The 26,872-nt window shown below is 37.3% G+C and overlaps 1 protein-coding gene across 3 annotated transcripts in view; it reads left to right on the plus strand.

The window, feature by feature from the left end:
* PDZRN4 (PDZ domain containing ring finger 4) overlaps positions 1-26,872 on the plus strand; it is a 342,458-nt gene that overhangs the window by 268,482 nt on the left and 47,104 nt on the right. For all 3 annotated transcript variants that reach the window (XM_023643376.2, XM_023643377.2, XM_001914682.6), the window contains 2 exons: positions 11,904-12,160; positions 15,232-15,334. In XM_023643376.2, the coding sequence (XP_023499144.1) occupies positions 11,904-12,160; positions 15,232-15,334 (360 nt within the window). The remainder of the gene's footprint in view (positions 1-11,903; positions 12,161-15,231; positions 15,335-26,872) is intronic.

The following is a 26,872-nucleotide window of genomic DNA, read 5'->3' on the forward strand; positions in this document are numbered from 1 at the left end:
TATGAAGTGGAGGAAGATGGGCAAGGATATTAGCTCAGGGTCAGTCTTCCTCAGCAAAAAGAAGAGGATTGGCAGCAGATGTTAGCTCAGGGCTAATCTTCCTCAAAAAAAGAAAAAGAAAAAAGAAAAGAAAATATTCTTCTCAAAGCCCATGAATTTGAGAAAGTTGGAAGCATGGTGTTGGGAAGGCAGTGGGCACAAGTTCAGGTGGTTTTACCTTTGGATATAAAAGCTGGTGAATTTCCCCCCGGGTTTGGCCTTTTTACTGTAGTTTCATGTCATCGACTGAGCTCAACAAGTGTCAGAATGAATTCAAATGACAGAATTGATTGTTGAAAATGATTTAAACCTCCCGCTCCTTCTAGGGTGATGGCTGTTTGTTCAGATTTTGTCCTGTCCTTTCAAGCTCATATGAAATACCTTTCATTTTCCAGGCATGAGGCTAGAGATGCTGGTATTGAAAGAGACAGTTATATATCATGCAAGTTCTACTTTTTTGTATTAGTTGCCATGTTCTAAAACTCAGATATATTAACTTGGATAAAATATCTTTCTAAGTTTATATCCCACACAAAGCTGTAAATGATTCAGATGGAGGACCATAGAAAGTACAAAAGAATTTGTATGTATGTGTGTGTGTGTGTGGTGAGAAAATTACCCACTTGGCTAGGTGGGTACTAACCAGAAAGGCAGCATTTCAGAACGCTGGAAGAAGTTGTTTGTTATTTCTAAAGTAGTCACTGAAAATATGTCTATAGGAAATGGGCAACATCTACTTAGAATGCCTTTATACTTAAAATTCAACTTCTATAGGATGTATTTCTATACTGTGTGGATTAATTAATTGGAAAAGAAACTGAGGCTAGGCTGTTGTAGAAAATCTGCCAATCTGATAGGTCCCATTGGAATACATAGGAATGAGAGCATCAGTTACCATTTTACAACCCTCTCCATCCTTCTCCTGTGGACCATCCATGCTGTCTCTGTCTGGATCCAGGCACTGATCCTTTTTTCCCAGGAACTTCCTAAATGCCTAAATGGTTTCCCTGCTTCCGTTCAATTACTTCCCACTACAGCCTTCAGAGTTATCTTCCCAAACCCTAAATGAGATCATGCTACTGTTCATATGAAAGGTGTTTAAAACAAATACCTTACCATGGCCCAGTGAGGACACAGGGATCTGTGTCGAGGCCTCCTTTCCAGCCCCTTTGCCCAACACTTCCCCAAATCCCTCTGTACTCAGTTGCACTAGATCTCTCCCTGGTTCCCAGAAGACTTGCCCTTTCAAGCCTTTATCCTGGGATTCCTTTCCCTTCTCCTGTCTTTACAACTTATGAAACTCTTCATCTTTTAAGACCCACCTCAAATGTCAAATCCTGAAATCAAATCCCAATACTCCCAGGTATAGTTAGCCCCTTATGTTCCCAGTGAACTCTCTTAGTACCTTGATTTCAGCTCGTTGTCAGTTTGCTTGCGATTATAGATGTGCGTGTTGTTTTTCCCTAGCAGACTGTGAGAACGGTTGCCTTCCCTTGCTCAGCCTATCACACCTTCTGATCCTCAGCTTCCACACTTTCAAATGGGGATAAAATACTTACCTCACATGATTGTTCCTGGGTGTGAATGAGATAATGCAGACCAAGTGCTTCGCTCTGCTCCTGGCACTTTGAGAATGCTTACTCAGTGCTAACTGGCTTTGGCATGGTCACTGCCAGGACTGGTAGCACAGTGTTAACTTGGATCTCCAGAGAATTTCCTAGTCTCTGTCACTCAAGAGTTACTCAGGAAGGAAGGGAGGGAAGGAAGGAAGCATGGATCAACATCATAGCTCTTAGCTAGCTTCCTGAGCTCTATTATTTATTTCATCCTATCCACAACTCTGTGAATGGGTGTTATCTTTCCTTTTCCAGATGAAGAAACTGAGACTCAGAGAGTTTTAATAACTTACTCAAAGTTACACAGCTAATATTGAGAACTGTGTTTAGACTCCAGTTCTGAATGATTCTCACATCCATGTTCGTTTGTACTAAACATTTAGTGTACTGCAACATTGGTGGGACTTACCAGCAGAGCTTCTGAGTAGAGCTTGCCTTTGCTTGCCACTCAAATCATTTATACAAAATATTTAGGTAAAAGGAATAATATGGGTAACAGGGACACAAAATGGAGCTAGGCAGTACAAGGAACACAGTTTGCATGTAAAGACAGGTAACTTTAATGAAAAATCCAATCACCTTTATTTTAACATGGATCTTGATAGAGAAATATATGAAAATTTATTTTACACACTTATTGAATGTCGAGTATGAGCCAAGCGTGTTTTTGGACCCTGAAACTACAGCACTGAACAAAATAGTCAGTTTCTTGTCATTTAATGTTATTTGCGCAGAAGCATTTAAATAGTGAGACCTTCAATCGATTTTATAGATAGAGTATAGTGAACCGCTGGTGAAGACATCCTCAGCATCTTTGATTCTGTTATGACAGATGCTCTGTTACAAATAATTCACTATCTCATAGTCCCTTATTAGTAACTATGTAGAACAATTTTATTTCTTTCCTTTAACACATAGTTATTTTTAGCACTTCTTTGGCACTATGCTTGTGTGGCTGAGACCCAAGGTTGTGTTTTTGATATCCGGATATGCTCTCATAACAAAGATGGGACCAAGAGATCTTGTTCAAGGGCTAAGAGCACATTTCCTCTCTTGTTCAGTGGATATGAAAGATGAATAGCTCTATCTAAATCCTGATGCTGTTTATAGTAATTTTTAAAGAAAATCTGGGTCGTTTAATTACAATGAAGTTTCTTCCCAATGCAACTATTTGAGTTCATTTTAACAGCATTTGCCCTATATATGCCTTATGTCTCTATACCCTTAAGCCTGTTGCAGAAAATGTTATATCTTCATCAGAATTTCTCATTAAGTTTAATGCACTTGGATCTGATATGTCAAAACTCACTGGATAGGTTTATTAACAATCAACTACATCAGCTGAGTATTATCTTAGGAAGTAAAAGGTCAGTAAGTAGTTGTTATCGTACCATTTCATCAGTGGACTCTTCTCCAAAGACTTCAAGTCATTATTCACTGCTTATAGTCACTTGAGATATAAAAAGTCTTTTTATAGTAATGAAAGAACTCCCACAATTAGCCAGAAGGCAACCATCTATCTTGTTAAATAGCTCAGCTTGGAGGAGAGCAGGATTTCAGGTGATATTCAGTAGATGAATTGTTATGACAATGATAAAGGTGGTGATACCAATCTGTGTTTTTCACTGTAGGGAAATGTGTGTATGGATGTACGCACACACACAAGAAAAAAGACGTTCAGTGCAGAGTAGTTTCTCTAGAGATATGCAAATACAGAAACGAGACTCTGTAGGAAGTTCTGTATCTGTGGATTCCTTCTAATTATTTGTTAACTCTAAATGATTACAGCACAAATTCATTTTTAGCTAATAACAAATATAACAATATTTTGAAACATTTTATTTTGAGATAATTTCAGACTTATCAAAAAGTTGCAAGAATAGTACAAAGAATTGTCAGATACCATTCATCTAGGTTTCCCAAATTTTAACATTAACATTTTACATATGGTTTAGATTCATTCTTTCTCTCTCTCTCTCTCTCATCAAGTCATAAATGTTAACATCACCAGTAATGACAAATCTATATTACTTGCTTCCTGATAGGATAGACTGAGAAAGACACAACACCACTTCTGACATTTCTGCCAAAAATACATAACCTGAATCTAATCAAGAAGAAACATTAGACAAAGGCAAACTGAGAGATATTCTACAAAATAGCTGTACACATATAATACATGACTGTTTTACATCTGTTATATGATCTCAATAAAAGTTATGTTTTAGTTCTCCCTTAAAAATGTGTGACTCTTGCTAAATCTGAGAAACTAGACATTGTATTTTCGATGCAACTAATTTTGATAATAAAATTAATTTGCGAAGATGGTAAATTTCAGCTTTTACTCTGTTTTTGTTGTTATTGTTTAAACGAGAGGAGTTTCAAGTCTGGTTATATTAGTCAAGGTCCCAGAAGGAAATGGAAGGCACAATCAGAGAATTTAATTGAAGAAAGTTTAATGGTGGAACAACTTACAGAGGTGTGAGCAGAGTTAAGAAAAAGAACATAGGGAATAGCAATAGAAAGAGAAGTCCTTACTACCCATAGACCTGGAGAGGAAGGTAAGAGAGTAGAGTGAACAGAATTTGGTAAGAGTTGGCGTCTTGAAAGCCAGGTGAGAGGAGGGCTAAGATACAGACGCAGAATACTGGCTCTCTCACCATTGGCTGAACCAAACAACAAACATGAAGCAGGGAGCCTGGTGATGCAGTATACTATGGTCAGCATCTCAGGGCACAGAGCTGGGTAGAGAAAAGTGAAATATGGATCTAAGAGACAAACCAAGCACCAGTGCAAGTTCCAAAGGGGAGAAACCTCCATTTCTTTCATTAAGGTGAGAGAAAATAAATTAATTTATGAAGAAGCAAATAAAACTATGCTATATGTACTTTATTTCCCTCAGAAGGAATCAAAACATATCATAACCTGTTCCTTAATAATAGTAATAATTTATAGAAATAAACACTCTTCAAATTTGTTAAATCCCAAATGGGAAAGTTTAGAAGAGAAGACGTCTAGCAATGGGAATAAAGAATCGGAAGATACAGAAGGAGGTATACAAAAAAAATTAAAAAATGAAAAGATAATGGAGGAAAAATCAGTTATGAAAGATGCACCCCCAAGATTTCCTATAACCGAAATAATAAACTCATTCAAGAACAGTTCTGGTAAATTCACAAATAATGGGCCTAGAACATCTTTTTTTCCTTTTTTTGGTGGAAGGAAGATATACTCTGAGCTAACATCTGTTGCCAATCTTCCTCTTTTTGCTTGAGGAAGATTGTCCCTGAGCTAATATCTGTACCAGTCTTCTTCTATTTTTGTCTGTGGAACACCGCCACAGCATGGCTTGATGAGCAGTGTGTAGGTCCGTGCACCCAGGCTGCCAAAGCAGAGTGTGCAAACTTAACCACTACGCCACCAGGCTGGCCCCAGGAACATCTTAACAAGAAAAGTTGAAGATGAATCTTGCTTGCATTTGGGAACTTCTCCATCAAAGTCTATTGTGAAAGGCATCAAGAAGCAACATAGTGTCCGACTGTAGTAACCTCAGGGTGACAATCAACTAACTAAACGTAATAATAGGCTTTCCAAAGATCTCATTGGATTACTGGGAACCTGCAATTCATTACTGTTACATAGTAAGTATTTTTAATATATTCAGTTCTTTAGGTTGTAAATGTGTATTATGTCATAGAAGGTTGATGAGCTTCTGTGTCCCATGATCTCATAAGTTATAGGTTAGGCAACACAGAGAGTCATGCAGGGGGCCCAAAACTGTTGAACATAAAGTGGGTCTGGATTCCAGTGGAGGTGTCCCACTTGGCTGTTGCTCTCTCTTCTTGTGGGAACATTGTCAGTAAGGAAACAGACTACAGGAGGGTCAGACTGTCTAAGTTAGGAGTCAGTCAGTTTCATTTGTCTGGGAAAGCCAGGTGCCCAGCACCAGAGGACTGTGGAGCTCAAGGGATGCAGGAAAATGACGCCACCATCCCTCGTAGTCCAGACGAGGCAAAAGGAGCCCCAGGATCACTTTTGGATAAGTCTACTCATTAGGTCGCTTGTGATAATTACTATATTCTCTTCCAAAAATCCAGTAATAGCACTGTCAATAGAAGAACACTGGACTACACGACTTTTGGGTTAAAGCAATCTAACATTTCTTATGCTCTCAGCTTCTGAAATTACCTAATTATCACAAACCTGCTAGTGATTGTTTTGTTCACTGAAAACATTTTAAAAAGGCCAACATTAATTTCAGTCAATCTCTCAGTAGGTATTTTTCATATAATTTTGCACAATTCCTATTCTGTGAGTTCGTTTTGCTATAAATACTTTTTATACAGCACTATGCTCAATTTACATTAACAGATGTCCACATAGAATCAAACATACCAAAGTTTAGAAAAAAATTGTATGCTTAAATTCTTTAAAATTGATTTAAAGATTGTTTATGAGAAGTGTTTTAATGAATATAGGGTTTGGATTATTTTAAATTCCTTCCATACACAACATTTTAGCAGCAATTTAAATATTGTTTCCTCCTATAAAATGTTACTAGACCATATTTTTACAACACCTCATTAATTGCCAAATAGAGAATTCGATCAGAATTCACATAGGGACTTTATTCAAAATTAATTCCACATTTATTTGTGAGGGTGGGAGATCTTGTAAACTGTCATGCCGAACCAGAATTACAATATTCGGGTCTGAGGATCTAATGTAAAACATGGTGCCTGTACTTGATGACACTGTATGATATAATTGAAATTTGCTAAGAGAGTAGAATTTAAATGTTCTCACCAAAATAAATAAATAAAGTGAGGTGATGGATGTGTTAATTAACTAAATGGTTGGAATCCTTTCACAATGTATACATACATCTAATCACCACAACATACACATTAAATATCTTAACAATTTTGTCATTCATACCTCACTAAAGCTGGATACAAATGAATAAATAAATAAATAAAAATTTTGTAAACATTAAAAAATAATATTCAAGTGCTTTATGCTTATACTCAATTTGAAATTGGGCTACGTCAATTGTGCATAACCCTTGATATTCTGTATTTCTTCTACTGAGTACTCCTATATGTATTCTCCCATGAAAGGCATAGATGCTTAAAAGCCCTTATTTTTCATAAGAGGCACAGAGGGTTGGAAAGCCTCGTCATTCCCAAATAGCTGACTCTAGAAATGGCAGCTCACTAGGGTAACTTGGTTATTCGTGTGCTTGATTGCACTTTGAAAGGGGGAGGGGGAGAGCCTGTTTGTTTTCTAATACTCAGGAAAATTTTGCATATGGCTGGATTTGGACGAATAATCAAAGTAGAACAGCTCATATCCAAGCTGAGGCCACCAGTCACTCTGGGGAGGTTGTTGACGAGTGGCCCAGACTTTTCAGTTTATCCAAAAGGGTAGATTATTCGTTAACCGGAAGCTTCATCAAACATTGCTGTGATATGGTTTACATATGAAAAGCTATATTCTTTACTTAACATTCACAAGTTGCTTATGGATTAATTAGCCCATCTGCTGCAACAAATGTATTCACACTTCTTTTGCACTGATTGCTGAAAGGTGACTACTTTTCTCCTATTCATTTATCCCTGTCAATATAGTGGAAAATAACTTTTTGGAAACAACACACTAATTTTTTCATATCTGTAAAAATATGTATATGTTTCAGCTTATCCACTGAGTTGCTAAGATAAGTTCAGAGGTGAAAGGAAGACCTTCTCAGAAAATGGTTTCCCATGATCACTTTTTCTTTTAGCCACCAATATCTGTTTGTTAGTTCATCTGAATACCTTATAACCGCTTCAAGTTCGACATGATTAAGACTATTTTTGCCACTTCTTTCCAATCCCAAATTTAGTTTTTATGAGGACAACCCCATGTCTCTATTTATCCTAGAACTTCTACCATTGGCCTCCTCCTTCTCTCTTCTCTGCTGTTGTCAATTCTGATGACCTCTTTATGCATAATGTGCCTGCTTTCTCATTTATCTCAAATCAGGTGGCTTAATCACCATTTCAGAGTCCAGCTGTCCCACTCTGGGACTTCTAGACTCTTATCAAATATCAATCACGTGAATCTTTTCAGTTAAACTCTAGTTGCTCGGTAGCAGTAGGACGAAAGCAAGTTTGGCCACAGTTATCCAAATGGTAGACGTTATAGCAATAGAGGGATTATCTCATTACTTCTCATGTTTATTATGACACTCTAACCTCTCACCCATTCCATTTAACATCCACTTTAGAAAAAGTCTTTCTCTATCCTATGCTTGAATCAAATCACCAGCCTTCCTTAAAACCCTCCTGCATGTAAACTTCAAACTCAAATCCCATAATACACAGGCATTCCTTTTTTAATCTTCAAATTACCTTTCATCTCCTCACATCAATTTTGCTCCCCACCCTCTTCATCCAGTCTTTCCTCCTGAAAATCAACTTCCCTGCTCTCTTCTAGCACTTTTGCTTTGGTCCTTTTACTAGACACCTGGAACAGTTTGGCTCTACACCCGTAACCACCTGTATTAAATGGGACACATTTAATAGAGGACTCCTCCTTCTCTAATCTCATTTCATAAAACAAGTAAAAATTATAAGTTGCCCATATAAAACTGAGATTGAGACAGAAAGGGAAGAAGATTGAGGAAGGTAGGAAAGGAGGAAGCAAGGGAAGAAGGGAGGGAGAGAATATGATGGAAAAGAAATAGAACGATAAGGCTAGCCCCATGGTGAAGTGGTTAAAGTTCCACGCCCTCTGCTTGGGTGGCCCAGGTTTCCAGGTTCGGATCCTGGGCATGGACTTACTCCACTCATCAGCCATGTTGTGGAGGCATCCCACACACAAAGTAGAGGAAAACTGGTACATATGTTAGCTCAGGGTGAATCTTTCTCTCGAAAAGAAAAGAAATAGAAAGATAAGGATATGGCATCATGCAATATCAAATACCTTGTTGTTGTTTTAGGATCTAACCACTTGGGAAAAAAACAAGTTTTGCTATTAATTTATTTGTTAATTTGCTACAAAATTTTTCTATAGGATTAAAACTTTAGATACTCTTCCAACGTTATTCTTCTCCCTAGCTGTAACTGATGATTACTGAGCAAAACAACTGCCAGAAAATCCCAATTAAACTATTCTCTTTTCTGTTGTGAAAGGAATAATTTAAAAATGGTGACCTTTTGGTAGGCTAACAATATGTTGATGAACTTCAAGTGAGGTGAAAAAAAAGAGTGTTTTGTATCATCAGTGCTTACATTTTCTGAGGGATCACGTGGGGCAGTAGAGCCTTTAAAGGTCATAGACTTCTTTACTTTGAGAGATATTAAATAGCTTATGAAAATAGAGGTCAGCTGCGTGATAACTGGAAGAAAAGAGCATTCCCCAATGGGGAAGTAAGATATTTTGAGATTACATTGACTGTCCTTTTTTAAGATTGTATTTGATTGTCCTTAAAGCCAAAAATGAAACTTGCATATAAATGCCGTGATTGTAAATGAATGAATATTCAGGTCTTAGAATCAATAGCTATTGATTTTGCTATATGAATACTAATATCATCTGCATATTACAATACATATATATAACTAAGCACTAAAATAATAACTAATGATTATACAACCTAAAATACTCTTTAATAATTTATGTTTCTGCAGATATTTTTATACTTTTCTGGATTTTGCAAAAATAATCTTACTTAGCACATAGGAACACAAAATAAATAATCATTATCAGTAGGAACTCACTTTTTAAAAATTATTCCTGCTTTGAAGATCACTAAAACAAATAAGAAACAAAGGAATATGAAGACTAGATTAACATGTAGGCAAGGTACTAAGCCACCTTGGGGAAGAAATGGAATAATGGCATTTGTCCACTACTTAATGACACACATTTTTTGTGTTAGTAGGATTTAATGTGTGACTGGAAGAAACCCTGGCCACAAATTATTTTTTCTTTTACCCTCAGATATTGCTTGAAATTTCTTCAAACAAGGGCACTGTCTTCTTTCATTCTGCCACTGTTACGAGTTACTCTCAATGCAAAGTTTATAGGAAAAGGTAACAAATTGACATAGTTCCAGTAGGTTTTAAATAGTTGATAATAGTTTATGACTGAGAGTTCTTTTCAGAGACAGAAGGGTATGAGACCTTGCAGGAGCAGATACGGTATTCACTAAATTGAAGGGGCACTATGAAATGGGAATCCTAGGGACAAAAGGACAGTTCTTCGTTACCACATAGATTCTATCAGAGCAATTTTATCTACCACTGGATCATCTTCCATAACCCTGGAATTTATAAATACTGACCACAATATGAAACATAGACGATGATACTGTTAAACATGAGCAGCTAGATTTTAGGCTTTTCCGTTCTGGAACATCTCTTATTATTTTCTGACTACAGGTCCTCAGGGGAGACAGTGGTGGCCCCAGCCCAGAGTGCCTGTCATCTGACAGTAGCTTAGGGAATGAATGACTGTGTCTGTAGGTGTTCTGTGTTCACATACTCCCATATGCCCAAAGTCATCAAGACCTTCCAAGCTTGTGCCAATGAAGATTCAGTGATAATTTTCAAGTTTAGTCCATGGAGAAAAGAATCAGAGAGTGAATGTACAGATTACTGAGTGTGTGCACACTGGTAGGTACCCACCCAAATCTTTAACTGAAGTTTCTTACTAGTGATCCAAGAACTGTACTGGGACATATTTTGCTGGTGAGGAAACTTAATTCGTCGATTTTTGAAGGCACATTAACTCTTTCAGGGTCCATTGAGTAAATTAACTCCTCTGGGTCATTAAGCCTATTTCTACATGACGTGACAATTTCTACCTAACATTGTATCATTTACCCCAAAATGCCCCACACTTTCAGATATGTGCTCTGAGCACACACATATTCTTTGTCTACTCAGGGAGAGAGAATGTACTCATTTGAATGTCAGCAATCTCTCTGTTACTATAACTCAGTGACTCCCTTTGCTTCTTTTTAAGGCACCCAGGGATCTCTAAGGATTTGCTGGTGCATAGCAGTTATCAGAGCCTCACCAAGAGGCGGGTAGCTTAATTGCCTAGAAATGGTAGAATTTCAGGGATTTTGAACACAGTATTGTGCCCCCAAGTATCTCTTCCTATTTGCAAAAGCCAACATCATTGATTCATTTGAGGTGAGAGTTGTGAAGTTATTTCAGGATTCTATAGTCCTTTGTTAAAACACAACTTCCACAGAGAGTCTGTGTCATCAGGACCCATTTTAGGGGAAAAAATTAACAACTGTTTGAGAGCCGTCTGTACTGCCCCTCAAGAGGGTCCTCAGAAAAGTGTGCGGGTGTTTTGGGTGCCACAAAGACTGGGAAACATCACTGTTGCTTAATAAGCAGGCATGGGAGAGTATCACAAAAGAATAATTTTTCTCTCTGAAGTGCCAGTGGTTGCCCCTGCTGAGAAGCAGTGATGGAGGGCAAAGGCAAACGTCACCTCTTTCTCTGTTTGTCCAGGGCTGCCTTGGAGAGTCATAAATTGGCATAAATGAAAACAGGTGAGGATCCAAAGAGACAGCGTGTACTCACTTAGAGGAGTTTTAGAGCAGTGCTGCTTTTGTGTGCATATAAATCAGCTGAGATCTTGTTAAAATGCTGATTCTGATTCAGTAGGTCTCTGATAGGACCAGGGATTCTGCATTCTAATAATCTCTTAGGTGATGCTTATACTGCTGGTCCACGGACCACACTTTGATTAGTAAGGATTTAGGACAAAATGTACATTAGCAATAACATGATCTTGGATAAAAAGATGACGAATGTTAAAGAAATTTGACAATATCCTCAAAAATTAGATTCCAGGCAAGTAAGATTTTAATTAAATATTGACAATCCCACCAAGAGATTGATAGATCATTTTTTTAAAAAGGATATACTTAACATTTCTACCTTTCTAAATATTTTGGTGAACATTTTATGAAGCCGCTGTGTTATTTAAGTTTTTAAATCTTTGCTAATAATTCTGGCGGTGTGCTTCATAAAGATACAAGAGGTAATTGTTTTCCTGTTCATCTCCATTTCCTCATGTTGGTGAAGAGTTCAATAAATGTCAATGTCTGATTCAATATTCCTTTACAAAATTCATATCAGAGCTGGTTTCAACTTCCCCTTCCACCTTGTATTAATCTATCATGACAGCCTCTCTGTGCTTTCCTCTGAAATGAGCAATGTCCTTTTATCTTCGCAGGTCAATGGGAAGGATCTCTCAAAGGCCACCCATGAAGAGGCAGTGGAAGCTTTTCGGAATGCCAAGGAGCCCATTGTGGTCCAGGTGTTAAGGCGAACGCCTCTCAGTAAACCAGCCTATGGAGCAGCCCCAGAAGTGCAGCTCATGAACGCCAGTACTCAGACGGACATCACATTTGAACACATCATGGCCCTGACCAAACTGAGGCCACCTACCCCTCCAGTGCCAGATATCTGTCCATTTCTGCTCTCAGACAGGTATTTTTCTGTCATTTCTCCCAAAGCCTTATTTGTTTTCGTCATTTAACATAGGTGTTGGAAAGAATCAGTAACGCTAGCGAGTTGACAATTACAGAAACAGGCTCTCAGTTCTGTTTGGAAAATGTCTCCACTGTGTCTACATCCAATTAGTCCTCAGCTGTCCCTGCTAGCTCTTTTCCCTGACCCATACAGTTGCTTCACCTCAGGAATCATACTTGCTGAAGTACAGTGAAAAGGTCTGGCTCTGATTGGTTCATCATCATATTTCCAGTCATCAGTACCTCACACTACTCATGAGCACTGGTCAGGGAAATAGCTTTTCTCACCAAAGCTGCCAAAAGCCTTATTAAGACTGACACAGAAGCGGCGCATTGGCACCATATTCTCCTCTGTGGGTCGCCTCTCTTTCTCTCTTCTGCTTTTCTCTTCTTTAAAGAAGAAGCTAGAAAATTAATTAAAGTGCAATTCTCCAAAGAAAGCAATTATCCAATATATTGAGATGTAAATAAAAGGTCCTGGCTGTCAGAGACTAAGTATAGAGCTATGAAGTAAGGAACTATTAATGGATATTTCTTCCCTAATTTTTACCTAATTTAAAGGCAGTTAGAGAGATTTTATTCAAATAATCCTACTTGTACAGTTTTGGAAGGATTTTTTGCCCCATACTTTTTGTTCTGTGAGCTTTTCAGCAAATATTCAAACATTATTGAGAGCAGTAGCCTCTTTAGACTGCATTTTCGTTGCCTACTGCATTCCGTTCTCCACTTTGTAAAACACAGATCTGATCCTGTCACTTCTCTGGCCTTTGGTGGCTTTTGTAAGTCTATTTCAGTGGTTCCAATGTGTACATTAGAATCGCCTGGAACTTTGTAAAGAAATACCAATGCAATGCCTGAATCCCACCTCAGGCCAGTTAAAGAAGAATTTTTTAGAGTGAAACTCAGGCATCAGAATTTTTCAAAAGTCTTCCTAGGCAATTGTAACGTGAGCCATGTTTTGGAAACCACTCCTTGAAACTTCAAGTTCTGGGTAGGAGCGCTGTTTGTTTTGCTTAAGATTGTATTCATCCATCCATTACTTATTAAATAGCCCTTTATGTCAGGCACTGGAACTAGGTGCTGGGCATAAACGTGGAACCAAAAATAATCATTGCCTCCTGGAGCTTATATTCTAGAGGGGAGATGAACAATGCACAAGCAAACAAGTATGTAATATTATTAGTACAGCCTGACACAGAGTAGCAATCCAATAAATACTTTCCTGAATGCCTAATAGTAGCTAACATTTATTAGCTCACTTAACATGTTTTCGGTAATATTCCAAGTGTCGTACATTTGTTAACTCATTTAGTCCTCACAACAACCTTTGGAGGGAGTATCTTATATTATGACCCATGTCACAGATGTCAAGTAATTTGGCCAATATCACATAGCTAAAAAGTGGCAGGGCCAGGCTTCTGAGATGAAGAGGTCTGAGCAAAGTGCCCCCTCTTTCAGCCAACTGGCTGTGTCGCTCTTCCTAAATCCTGCAGATCTCAGCTTAGAGGCAGCCTCTTCCAGCAAACTTCCTCGGGCTACAGTAGGTACATCCCCACCATGTGCTCTCACAGCTTCCATATTTTCCCCTTAATTATCACACTATATTAAAATTCCCACTTGACTGCTTTACCCAATTAATAGGGCAAGAACTGATTTTGTGCACCAACATATTTCCAGCACTTGGCATAGGGTCTGGCATCTGGTAGACACTCAATAAATGTTTATTGAATGAATAAGGTGTTCCTCCTGGCAGGGCTCCCATCTTACTAACTGAAAGATGAGGGAAACACATCAGATGCCCCAAACAACAAGCCTTCGTGTTTCACCAGCCCAAAGGGGCTTTGCAGAGCCAGGCAAGATTTAAGCAAGAAGGGGTTACCTGTTAGACCAGCAAGTGAGATGCTGCATACACTGCTTTTACTAGTTGGGTCCACGTTGATTAACCCTTTATGGAGCTGACAGCCATAGATAGGAGTGAGAAGAGGCTGGTAGAATATTTACGCTGACCGTGGGAGGGCACTAGGATAGCTCTCTCTCTCACATTTCAGCTCGTGATAAAGGAACTGATTTATACCACTAACCCTGATTTTTCAATAATGTCCACGCTGGTCGGGCTTAGAGGTTTTACCCACAACCAACTTGGTTAATTGCGTTTAAACTTTTTCATTGACATTTAGAAATAGAGATGAACTCATGTCCTTCGCTACTAAACTATGTTTGGCCTTCATATGGTATAATGTATAGTATCTATGTCATAGCGTATAGTAATTTGAAAGCATTTCTGTAAATTATTTAAAGCAATTCCCAAAAGTTAAAGGATATATAAAAGTAATGTACAGTGCCCTGGGTCCCCCTCATTTCCTTTACTTAATCAGTTCTCTCTTCTAAAGGGATTATGAAACCCTGTGGCTTATATGAGTTTCCAGTGAATTATCACCATGAATTATCTTTAATATTTGTGTTTAATATTTCCCTTTTTATCAAAGAGGGGAAAAATGTAGATTATGAGGGAGAATGAGGAAGGAGGTCTTAAGGAATGGGGGCAAAGTGAATATGTTTTATAATCTGAAAAATATGCGCTTTTGAAAACAGATTTCAAAAAACAGTTTGGGGCTGTATATTATGCAATTGGTAGTATTTTGTTACAAAATACTCACTTTGGTAGACTGCATTCTCAAATGCCACATACCTATGTATGAAGCAAGTCACATTTGGTGGAATGGGAGCCAGCCAAAGCGTGTTAATAAAGCACCATAGTCTGTCAGAGATTTCACTTCAGTTTCTTCACAGAATGTGGCTCTGACCGTGGGCCTTGTTCTTAATATTCTCTCAGAAATAGCAAACTGATGGACTTCATGTAGGGGAGAAGGAAAAGCAATTGGTCTTTCTGAGCTGTAGTTTATTTAAAGGCTAGATCACTACAGGTCCTATTGCAAAGCAGAGAAAACTAAAGTGAAATTGAAAAATCAGTTTTAATCTTGAAAACAACCGTTTTGATCCATTCATATCGTATTGCTGTGTTCCCCATAGCTGCCATTCTCTTCATCCGATGGAACATGAATTTTATGAGGACAATGAGTATCTTTCCAGCTTGCCTGCTGATGCGGACAGAACAGAGGACTTTGAATACGAGGTAAGATGGTTTTCACACCACTTCAGTTTTCTTCGTGAAGTTACAGTTGAGGGGTTTTGCATAACAAAGACAAAATTCATTTATTGCTATGAGAAGTATTTTGTCTATTATATATATATCTCTAGGGTAAGATCTTTTCAATATTATTTGTTTTAGCTATTTGGCTCTAGTATTTTAAGTATATTGGAAAACAGTTTTATGACATAAGCTTGAAATATTTTGCTCACATCTTTGTTGCTTCTTATAAATAATATTATGGCAGCTACATTTTTTCTTCTTTCTGTAATATAAGAGAATTTCCAAGTAGAGTTTGGAAATGAAATTATATTTAAAGTCAAGATTGTGCTTACTATGATCATTCATGTATAGTATTTTGCTTTTAAGTGATAAACTAAATTTTCTTATGTTAGTTATATTGTCTTCCCAAATTCAATATTCTCTTCATTTGTGACTCAAGTACATACCCTAAAAGGTAGTCTTACTGACTTTCTAGAAAGAGAGATGGCCTCATGCCCTTTGTTGTTAAACTATGTTTAGCCTTCACGTGGTATATGTTAGAGTTTGTGTGCTGTGATATATAACAATTCCAAAAGCCCATCTATTAATTATTTAAAAGCTTTCACAAAAGTTAAAGGATTTTATCCTAATATTTCCCCTGCTCCTGCAGTCTATAAATCTTTGAAAGGTTTCAGACTACTCTGACATTTGGAAATAAAATAGATTGAGGAGGTAAAGAAGCTTTGGTAAACAGGCAAAGAACCTATGATTATCTGCCCTTTTAATGCCTTAGATGATGTCAGACAAGTTCAGCAAAATGTTCTTTTCCATTTTACAACCCAGAAATCCTGAAATCTCTTCCCTTAGGAGGATCTGAAATCAAATAAGGCCGATTCAGTGAAGCTCACCCAAAGCAAATAGACATTTATTTGAAATCTTCCTCCCACAAAAGTCATTGCTGGGGATTACAGAAATCATTATTTCTTTTCAGCCAGAATTTGGAAGATGTGCGATGATACCTAGTATCTGAGCAGATGGTTTTGTCACTGTCGTTCATATTTATTTTTTTATCCCCTCCTCTCCATTAAGTTGATTGTAAAGTCTTCTTTTATAAATCCACTCAAGTACTGGTATGCACTGAAATATCCATTATGTTTTGCCTACTCATGCAAAATAAATTACACAATTGAGTCACTTATCCAAATAATTCAAGATTAAACAATGTTTTTCTTTCAGTTAATGAATACTTTGGATTTGGGGACTGGAATTATCTAGATCACTTCAGCTTTTCATTTGGTTTGTGCCTTAAAGCTTTATTAAAGTAAATCTGTGTGCTGGGGGAGGCCCTGGGAGAGAGACTTGCTTAGGCTAAGCAGGTTAACAGTAAAATTTCTTTTAATTAGCATATCATAGAATATTACAATACAGGCAGATTTCCTTACATTTCTATAGGGCTTCCTCTTTTTTGACTATATCAATCTCTAATAGATGCCGGGGTCAGTATGATGACAGTGGTAAATGCTCAGACAAGTCTTCTGTAGCTTGTAAGCTCAACTAATCATAGCATCGTAGTCATTAATTTGCTGTCAGCTGTGATTCTCTTGCCGAAGACACCTTTCTGAGTGATTAAAATAAAGAATGTTCCTGTGAAATTTAAATAAGGAAGAAGTTACTGTGACAGGCTTCAATCATGAGGAAGGATGCAGTTGAGAACATAGGGTATGGTTAAAAGTGAGGGTGGAGGCATGAGGTAATACCCCAAGTTTAAGAGAGAATAATAATTCTACCCAGTACTCCTCCCTCTGTTATAGTTATGTGGTAGAGTGGCACACACCATCCCTTATGGCTGCATCATAATACACCATAAAATCTAGTCAGTCCACTGCTGTCACCAGAGCTGATCGTGGACAGCACGTTAAGTGGGGGAAATTTAAAAATGCTAATTCTGTCTTTATGTACTATTGCTAGAAACAGACTGGCCAAGAATTTCTGTGACCAGCTGAGATGACCCCAGCTCCTCCAGAAGCTCTATCACAACCTGGTAGCTCTGAGGATGCAGTGGATGAATACCTTCAGGAAGGACCAGTTTTGTGCCACTTAGAGAACATTACAGGAAACGGAGGTCTAATGACCAAAAAGAGAACTTCATCTTGGAAAGAGATTCCTCCTCTAGCTAAACATGAATACACATCAGCAGGGGAAGTAGAAAGAAGTTAACTTTTCATCTGCTTTCCTTCATTTCTTCCATAAATATTTAATGAGCACTTAAAGTATACCAGGTTCTTATCTAAGTTTGGAACTGATGTTGCCCCTGCCTTAGTGGAGCTTAACCTTTAGAGGAAAGAGATGGACAATAAATAAATAAGTAAGGACATATTATATTAGATAGTGATAAGTGCTAATGGAGAACAAGTGTAGGTAACAGAGAAAGGAAAAGCATGATTTGGGACGAGGTGTGCTATCTTATATAAGATGGTCAGGGAAGGCCTTTCTCATAAGAGACCTAAAGAGAGTAGGAGAGCTGGCCTGTGGATATCTGAGGAAGGAGCTTTCCAGATAGAGGGAAGGGCAAGTCCAAAGGACCTGAAGCAGGAGCATGCCTAGGCACTCAAGACCAGCGTGCTCTGACAGCATGGGAAAGGTGAAGTGGTAAGAGGTGAAGTCAGAGAGAGTAGAGGCATGCCTTGAGGAGCCTTTGGCTTTTCCTATGAGTCGGAAGTAGCTGGAGAAGAAAGAGCAGGGCCACGTTCTAAAGCCCTAACAAGATCCCTCTGGCTGTTGGAATGAGATTGACAGAGGAAAGCAAAGTCTACTGCAGAGCAGTCAGGTGAGAGGGGGAGGTGGGTTGGACCTGGATGGCACTGGAGGAAGGAGTAAGACATAGTCTAGAAGGACAGCATCCACCCAGCTTGAAGGGCTTCCCCTAAATATCTGTGTCTCTATTACTTTCCTCATAGCTTTAATATAGTTTGTTCCAAGTTGGTTTTTCTTCTGACTTTTTAAAAGCAAAATATCATAGACCAAAGTGAAACACAGCTTCTGACATCCACTGAAACTAGCATAATAAATACGCTCTTCAAAAGACAGAAAGTGTACAGAACTGCATTTCTGAACCTGCTACAATGCAAACTAGGCAACTATTTAGGTGCCTTTTTAAAGGCTTACTTACCATTTACTCAGTGAACCAAAGCTGATCTGTCTATCTTGTGAATACATATGTAGGGACTTTTAGTGCATGGATTATTGACCCAATAGACCAAAACAGATCTGACTATCTTGTAAACACATATTTAGGGACTTTTTAACATGCAGATTATTGCATTGATAGATTGTAACAGCTCCCTTCCGTGCAATGATAGACAGCAAATGCTTCTTTGGAGATATTATAGTCAATGTGGCAATGTTACGGTGACTCTGGTGTGTTAGGGACCTCTATGAAATTTTAATGATACCCATATCTCACTATGGCCTATCGCCACTTTGCCTAAGAAAATTATTTGACTGGGTTTAAAATTTCCCTACAGTCCTTCAGAAAAGTCTCAGAGGACCAGTCTGCATTAAAAGACTCACAGCTTGAAATTTGCTCTCTTTAAAAAATGATGGCGCTTGTTCGCTAATTAAAAATGATAAAGGATTTTAATTTTATTTTTGAGAGAAAAAATAAAAATATCAAAATTTAAACAATGCACCCATCATCAGAGTCAGGGTACTGAAATACCACTGGAGATTAAGCATCTCCTCTTCTTTATTTTCAACTTGGTTCATTTTTTTTTCCCTAGAGCCAGCTAAAGGTTGAAATAAATCATAAATAGCCCTTAGCTAGTCAGAGGCAGATCTCAGATCCAACTTCTACTAGAAATAATTTAAAGGGAAAGGCTTTGAGAAATATAGAGCTCTTTCGTCCAGTTCCCAATAAAGATATGTTTGCTACTGCCTGAGTGCAAGGAAGATGTTGAATTTTCTGCAGCATTTGCCATTAATTCTCAAAAGTTGGTGCTGAGAGAGGAGAGTCAGAGAACTAATAGGCACCAAATTTTGAGAGTATAAAACATCACATTAGCCAAGGCAGGCGAATAATTTCAGCAACATTTCTGAGCCTACAGATTTTCATCACGTAGAAATGCTACTTGAAATCATTTTTACACCTCCCCCTAAAAGCAGGCTGAAGAAACATATCCAACCGGCTGAATTCAATACACACAGAGTTCCCTTTATGTATACATTGTCATCAAAATGAAAAGGAACTTGGCAGTTTGCTTGAACAGATATTAAAGGTGAGAAGGAGATAAGGACAAGTTGTATGTGTCAGAGTTCTGTGTACATGTTAACTGAAAACCAAACTTGGGCAGGTGTCTATAAATAGGAATGAGCATTTAGCATATTAATTAGCTTCCATGTAGCAATTCTTATGCAAAGCGTAAGTAAACCCTTGTGCTATGCTAAGAAGTGTCATTTTGCAAAATGTATTTCCTGGAGCTGGATCCCCACGAATATGTGCAGAATATTTGTAAGAATTTAAGTATATAATCTCTCTCTTACAGAATTAAAGAAAAGGGAACTATGAATCGAGGAGATGTTCATTCAAAAAGATAACAAGACGATAAGCATTAACTAGATTTGTCATATCTTTTTGAGCAGCTTTGTGATTTGCAAAGCCAACTTTGAGAAAAATCTCCCTAGTGCACATGGATAGAGCTACGTGGCTCCTTCTAGGCTGTGAGGGCAGAGGCCTTGTCTGCCTTGTTCATCATTGCATCCCACCACCTGTTTCGTAAGGGTTCTCAGTATTTGATGAATGAATAAAGGAAGATCCCCATTGCTGTCTGTATGGACCAGCTTCTGGGCAGGGCAGTACCTTTCTTCCTTTTTGTGCAAGGGAGTTGGAAAGAAACTGAGACCACCATGCAGTGACAACAAATATGCTTTCCCTTTCTAATTGGTATTTGTTCTTTATATGAGAGGTTCTCATCCTAGTGCCATTTTTGTTTCAGTTAAACAATTCTAGGGAAAGGGCCCAAATGGGGGAAAACAGAGAGAAGTAACGAACTAGAATTTTAATGGTCTCCATAAATTCATCTGTGCTGACTATCATTTTGTAAAATCATAGAATCTCATACTTGGTATGAATTTGACGTGTTCTCTAATCCATCCTTGTACCCCTTTTATAACTTCTTCGCCAAGGGATCATTCAGCAAATTTGTGAAACACTACATGGAGACGGACGTGAGTGTCTCCCCAGGTAGCCAGTTCTGACTCTGGGTATTCAGAGAGGGAATTGTATCAAGGAATTTGAAAACCATTGATGGAAGGAATAAGTTTGGGTATGAAACATAACTCATAAAGAGACTATATATTATCCATATATAGTGATGGCTAGTGGAGAAAATAGTGTGTAGAGTATGAAAGTATAGAATCTTCAGAGTTTTTTAATTCACTGGATGATTTGTGTTTCACCAATCCCTTTTCTTCTGCTTGTTAGTGACATTTTAGAATTATTAATGAAATATCTAAAATAATTTTATACCACTTACTATTGGGGCAATAAAATCATCCATTAAAAAAAAATCATCTTAATAAGTTTCATTCTTGGGGGACATTTATTGAACTGAAAATTGATCTGGATAAGGTGTGAAACTATTTTTATTACTTGAACCAAAGATAAAATGGTATTCCGTAAGTGTGGAGTTGTTTCATTGAAATGTCTGTTAATGACACCATTTTCCCTGTTAGGTCAGATTAAAATCTCAGTCATGGAGGCCAAAACACTCAGTTGTCATTTGTTGGGGCTTACATTTCCAGGCTCTCTGGGACATGTTTCTCCTTCATATCGCCAATGTCTCCTTCCTTATCTAGGACATTGCTCTGTCTCTATGCTATTTCTTGGTCACCTGAGCCCGGTCCCTATTCTTTGTAGTCCATCGTATTCACCACTATCAGACTAGTCCTTCTCAGGTGCACTTCTCACTGGATCTCTCCCTGTTCATCATCTTATATGACTCTATTCCTTGAATTAACTCTAAAATTCTCTGCCTGGCAGTGAAGGTCCCTTGTACTCTGTCACTACCCTAATTTTCCAGGCATCTTGGGGTCAAACTTTACAGTGTAGCAATACTCAGAGCAAGCTGTGTGCTTTCCTTCTTCTGTGCCTTTACTTATGGGCCTCTCTGCCCCTGAAACGCACTTCTGATAATCTCTTTCCCACCACTGAACTCCCATACCACATTCTGTAAATACTTTTTGTCATTATGCCCTGGTATAGTTATTTATGTACTTATCTTTTTCTTCTAAATAGTTCGTCTTTCTTAATGAAAATGACCACTTCTAATTATCTTTATATCATGAGGAGAGCCTAACATGTGCCCTGGCTCACAGTAAGCACTCAGCAGCGTTTGCAGGAGAAGTGAATAAATTATTGACCATTGCTGCTACTGCTACTATTTTATAAGTGTCTTGGAAACAAATACAAAGGGTTAAATGGGGAAAAAGGAGAAAAGAGCTGATGGAGAATAGAAGTGTGAAACAAAGTCTGAAATTCTTTGTTTTTGTCTCATAATAATTCAATTAACAGCCTAGTAATTAGAGTAAATGGATTTAAGTATACACTTGTGCCATATTGTAAAAGAAGAAAATTTGGATTTTTTTGGTTGCCTTTTTAAGAAGGAAGATGTGCATATCTTACCCCAAGCTTGTAAGCTAGAGAACCATGGTAAACAGGCGTGCTAATATACATAGGTGAAGAAAGACTGGGGTTCAATTTGTGTTAGGATAACCGTACATCCTTGTTTGCCCTAAACTGTCTGCATGTTGCCTAACATTGCAGTTTAATTATGAATTGCATCATCTTTAACGTTCAAAATGTCCTAATTGGGCAATACAGTGTATGGTTATCCTAGTTTTTATATTTATTGAACCTTAATCAAGGCTGAGACCTTGTAATCATATTTTATATAATACTAATATTCCTAATATTTAATCCTAATATAATGTTGAGGTGACTCAAAATTTCTTAGTTTGAATACCCATGGTTATTAAATTGAATGATTTTCCTAAATTGTGACTTTCCATTAAAAAAAGAAAAGTCCTCCTTAAGGAGTGACTAGAAAGAAAATGCGACAAAGTTGGAAATAGTTATCAAATTATTGTAATTCTTTTAGATTTCTTACCAAAAGAAATGAGATTAGTATTGCTGTTAATTTGGTCATGCAATTTCCTAAAACAAATATGAGGCAAATTTATCTTTCGCCTCACTGATTATGACAACACTAAACCTTATTTCCTAGGAAAACAATGAAAAGTAAATTTAACCTTGCCAGTTGGTTATTAAACAATGTAACCATAGGCACATTTATTTTACTAGGAATCTAGATATAAAATGAAGATTCCTTATACTATGTATATGAATTTTATCAAAATGCTGACATTCAATTTTTGTTTGAAGATACTCATGATACACATTCATGATTGCCTTGCATTACTGAAAGTTGTTTGTGAAAGGTTGTGTTTAAGGTGAACATTTGCATATCAAGTTATATTTTCCCAATGACTTCTATTCTGCTTTCAAAGAACTGTTTTCATAGGGGCAAAGAAAGGAGAGCTGTCTTTTCTAATGTAAAGTAAATCGCGTGTGAGGATTCCACTGTTACTTTCAGAGGCAATACAAGCGAGACGAAGGAATCCAAACAAGGAGTCCGGTCCCAGTCCTAGCTCTGTCTCAACTTACTTCTTGAATCACAGCGTCCTCACATGTGAGCTCTGTGGGGATACCAGTGTTGGTTATGGGATGGTTTGTCAGTATCTGGTTCTCTCATGTAACTCACTTAAGTGAAGTGAGACAAATGTGTAGTCAAATCCTTAACAATTTTACAAATAGTTTAACATTTCAAACATATTAACTCACATTTTATGGGTTTTTATAAAGAGAGTGCACACATTCGTATGACCACACGTTGATCTGTGTCTAGTACCATATTGCAGCAGTTGGTAGCAAGGAGCACACCTCTCCATATTATCTCTGACTTTATCTTTAATGTTTAGAAGAAGTTAACCCATATACATTTGCCAATTAGAAATGGCAGATGCAGTCTGTAGGCACTAGAAACAAATTATTTTATATAAATGCAATGCTTTTTTAAATTAGAAAAATGCAGACAATAATGCCAGTTTGGATTTTTTCCACCAAATTGTTATCTCTGAAAAAAATGTTGAATCCTTAAATATCATGTGCTTTATATTGGCATGACAGTTCTCTCTTTTCTCTTGTAAGACATAAGCAATTGGTAATGCTCCGGTTCATGGTTCTGTGGTGAGTCCACCAGTATTCACTATGTATTAAATAGTCAAAATTAATATAAATAAAAGAGAACTTGGCATGACCAATACAGATGGTGTGTCATGAGCCAAGGATTATACTAAATCCAATCTATGTATTTGAAATCCAAAATAAAAATTTTAAATATCTTCAATTGCACCACCTGAGATAACCACAGCTAACATTTTGTGTGTTTCCCTCTTCTATGTACATCATTTTTCCTATAACTGAGATTTTACATTTTTGTTGGGTGTTTACATTTTTTCCGGATTTTCGTAGCTATAAAAAGCTACAGTTGGGGCCGGCCCGGTGACACAGTGGTTAAGTTCCCACTTTCCACTTCTCGGCAGCCGGGGATTGTCAGTTCAGATCCCTGGTGTGGACATGGCACGGCTTGGCAAAAGCCATGCTGTGGAGGGCATCCCATGTATAAAGTAGAGGAAGATGGGCATGTATGTTAGCTCAGGGTCAGTCTTCCTCAGCAAAAAGAGGAGGATTAGCCGTAGTTAGCTCAGGGCTAATCTTCCTCAAAAAAAAAAAAAAAAAGCTGCAGTGAACTGCCTTCTGCATGAATCTTTTGTCTGCATGTTATTTTTTCCCAGCTTTACTGAGATATAATTGACATATAGCATTGTGTAAGTTTAAGGTGTACCACATGATGATTTGATATACATATACACTGCAAAATGATTACCAAAATAAGATTAGTTAACATCTCCATCACCTCAGATAATTACCTTTTGTGTGAGAACGTTTAAGATCTACTCCCATAGCAACTTTCAAGTATATAACACAGTATTGTTAACTATAGTCACCATTCTGTACATTAGATCCCAGAATTTATTCATCCTATAGCTGGAAGTTTGTTCTCCTTGACCATCTCCCCATTTTTCCCACTCATCAGCCCCTTGCAAGCACCATTCTAATCTCTTTGAGTTCAGCTTTTTAAGATTATACATATAAGCAAGAACTCAGTATTTGTCTTTGTCTATCTGACTTATTTCACTCAGCATAGTGCCTTCAAGGTCCATTAATGTAGTTGCAAATGGCAAGATTTCCTTCTTTCTTGTGGCTGAATAATATTCCATTGTGCATATATGTATAATTATATGCATATATCACATCTTCTTTAGCCATTCATCTATCAATGGACACTTTGATTGTTTCCATGTCTTGGCTATTGTGAATAATGCTACAATGAGCACAGGGTTGCTGATATGTCTCCAATATTCTCTTTTCATATCCTTTGGATACACCCAGAAGTGGGATAGCTGGATCATATGGTAGTTCTATTTTTAATTTTTTGAGGACCCTCCATACTGTTTTCTGTAGCGGCTGTACCAATTTACATTCCCACCAACAGTGTACTAGGGTTCTTTTTTCTCCATATCCTCACCAACACTCTTGTTATCACTTGTGTTTTTGATAATAGCCATCCTAACCTGTGAGGTGATATCTCATTGTGGTTTTGATTTGCGTTTCTCTGATGATTAGTGAAATTGAGCACCTTTTCATGTACCTACTGGATATTTGTATCTCTTCTTTGGAAAAATGTCCATTCAGGTCCTCCACTCATTTTTTAATTGTATTTTTTTTTTTTTTTGCCATTGAGTTGTATGAGTTCCTTATATATTTTGGGATACTAACCCCTTATATGATATATGTTTTGCAAATATTTTCTCCCATTCCATAGGTCACCTCTTCATTCCGTTGATTGTTTCTTTTACTATGCAGAAGCTTTTGCGTTGATGTAGTCCCATGTAATTACTTTTGCTTTTTTTGCTTGTACTTTTGTTGTCATATTTAAAAAAATTTTGCCAAGACCAAGATCAAGGAGCTTTTTCCCCATGCTTTCTTCTAGGAGTTTTATGACTTTAGGTCTTACATTTAAGTCTTTAATCCATTTCTAGTTGAAATTTGAAATTATTCTTTACTGGCCTAGTAAACATGTCTAAAAATATCTCACACACACACACACACACACACTGTCACAGAGCCTCTGACTCTGCCTCTTCATTGGCTAGAAGGATGTTTAGAATGTGGTGATGAAACAAAGGCTTTCGGTTCATTTTTAAACCCAGAGAAAAATGTCAACAATAGTAATGATGTTTACAGATGCTGCACTGGACAGTAGTATTTTGAAATGCAACAAGTAATAATCTACACCTGTAGTCACCTTAAAGAGAATAGATTGAGAGAATGTGAAGATGAATGGCACAAAGTGTGTGGTCACTTTGATTGAACTGAGAGATGTCACTTCTTTACCTACATTATCAGATTTTAAATGACCAGATTACATCTCTTAGGACAGGACGTTTAAGGCAATATGAATATGTGTTTGTATTTGGTGTTGATACAAGTTATAGAAGTCACTGTTTCAGAACCCCAGCCTAATTGTGAGTTGGAGTTCTGCAGATGAAATTATTCACCATCCAAAGTCAAAATTTGACCAGTCTCACAAATACTCTTGCCTGTGTTTTTATTTGATTGTACTTGTCCTTTTGTAGATACTCCCTTTTCATATTTTTTTGTTTTTCAGTAGCAAAATGTTAAAGTTAAAGCTGAAAAGTTTTTCTTTGTTCTGTAAAACACATTGAAACCATTTGCTCTTTTGCTCTCCTGAGAATACCAGTTTTTAAAGTCACAGATTCTGCCCAGTGGGAAGTGAAGGATTCCATGGGAAGCAGTAACCAAAGGGGGATTTACTACAGAAAACTTGTTAAAAGAAAATAGTGTGTACTTTAAAAAGAGACCTGTAAGAGCTTTTCTTTCAAATATAAAAGGATTATTAGTAATTAGGGCATATTAAGAGACATTAGAGGTAGACTTTAAAATAAAAACGGATCAAGACATTTGGATAAAGAACAATTAAATGGTTTTTGGACAGAAATGAATTAAAATAAAGAGAACTTTGATGTAATGGAATTTGAACCATAAGGCAGCTATGGAAGGACATCTGATTTACTTGACAGAGAAAACTGAAGCCCATGAAGATTAAAGATTCACCTATCACAGCTAATTAATAGCAGATGCTGGTCAAGAATTTCTTCATTTTCTTGAAAAAAGCTTTGTCTGATTCTAAGAGTAATAGATGTTCATTACTGATATTTCCTTATTCAAATTCCCCTTTGGCATGTAATTAAGTGTGTATTCTCTTCCAGAATATAATTGTCAAGAGTATATAATATTTCACCTTCCTTTTATAAACGAACAATAAATAACACATCCTACGC

Source organism: Equus caballus, chromosome 6 (assembly GCF_041296265.1).
Source record: "Equus caballus isolate H_3958 breed thoroughbred chromosome 6, TB-T2T, whole genome shotgun sequence".
NCBI lineage: Eukaryota > Metazoa > Chordata > Mammalia > Perissodactyla > Equidae > Equus > Equus caballus.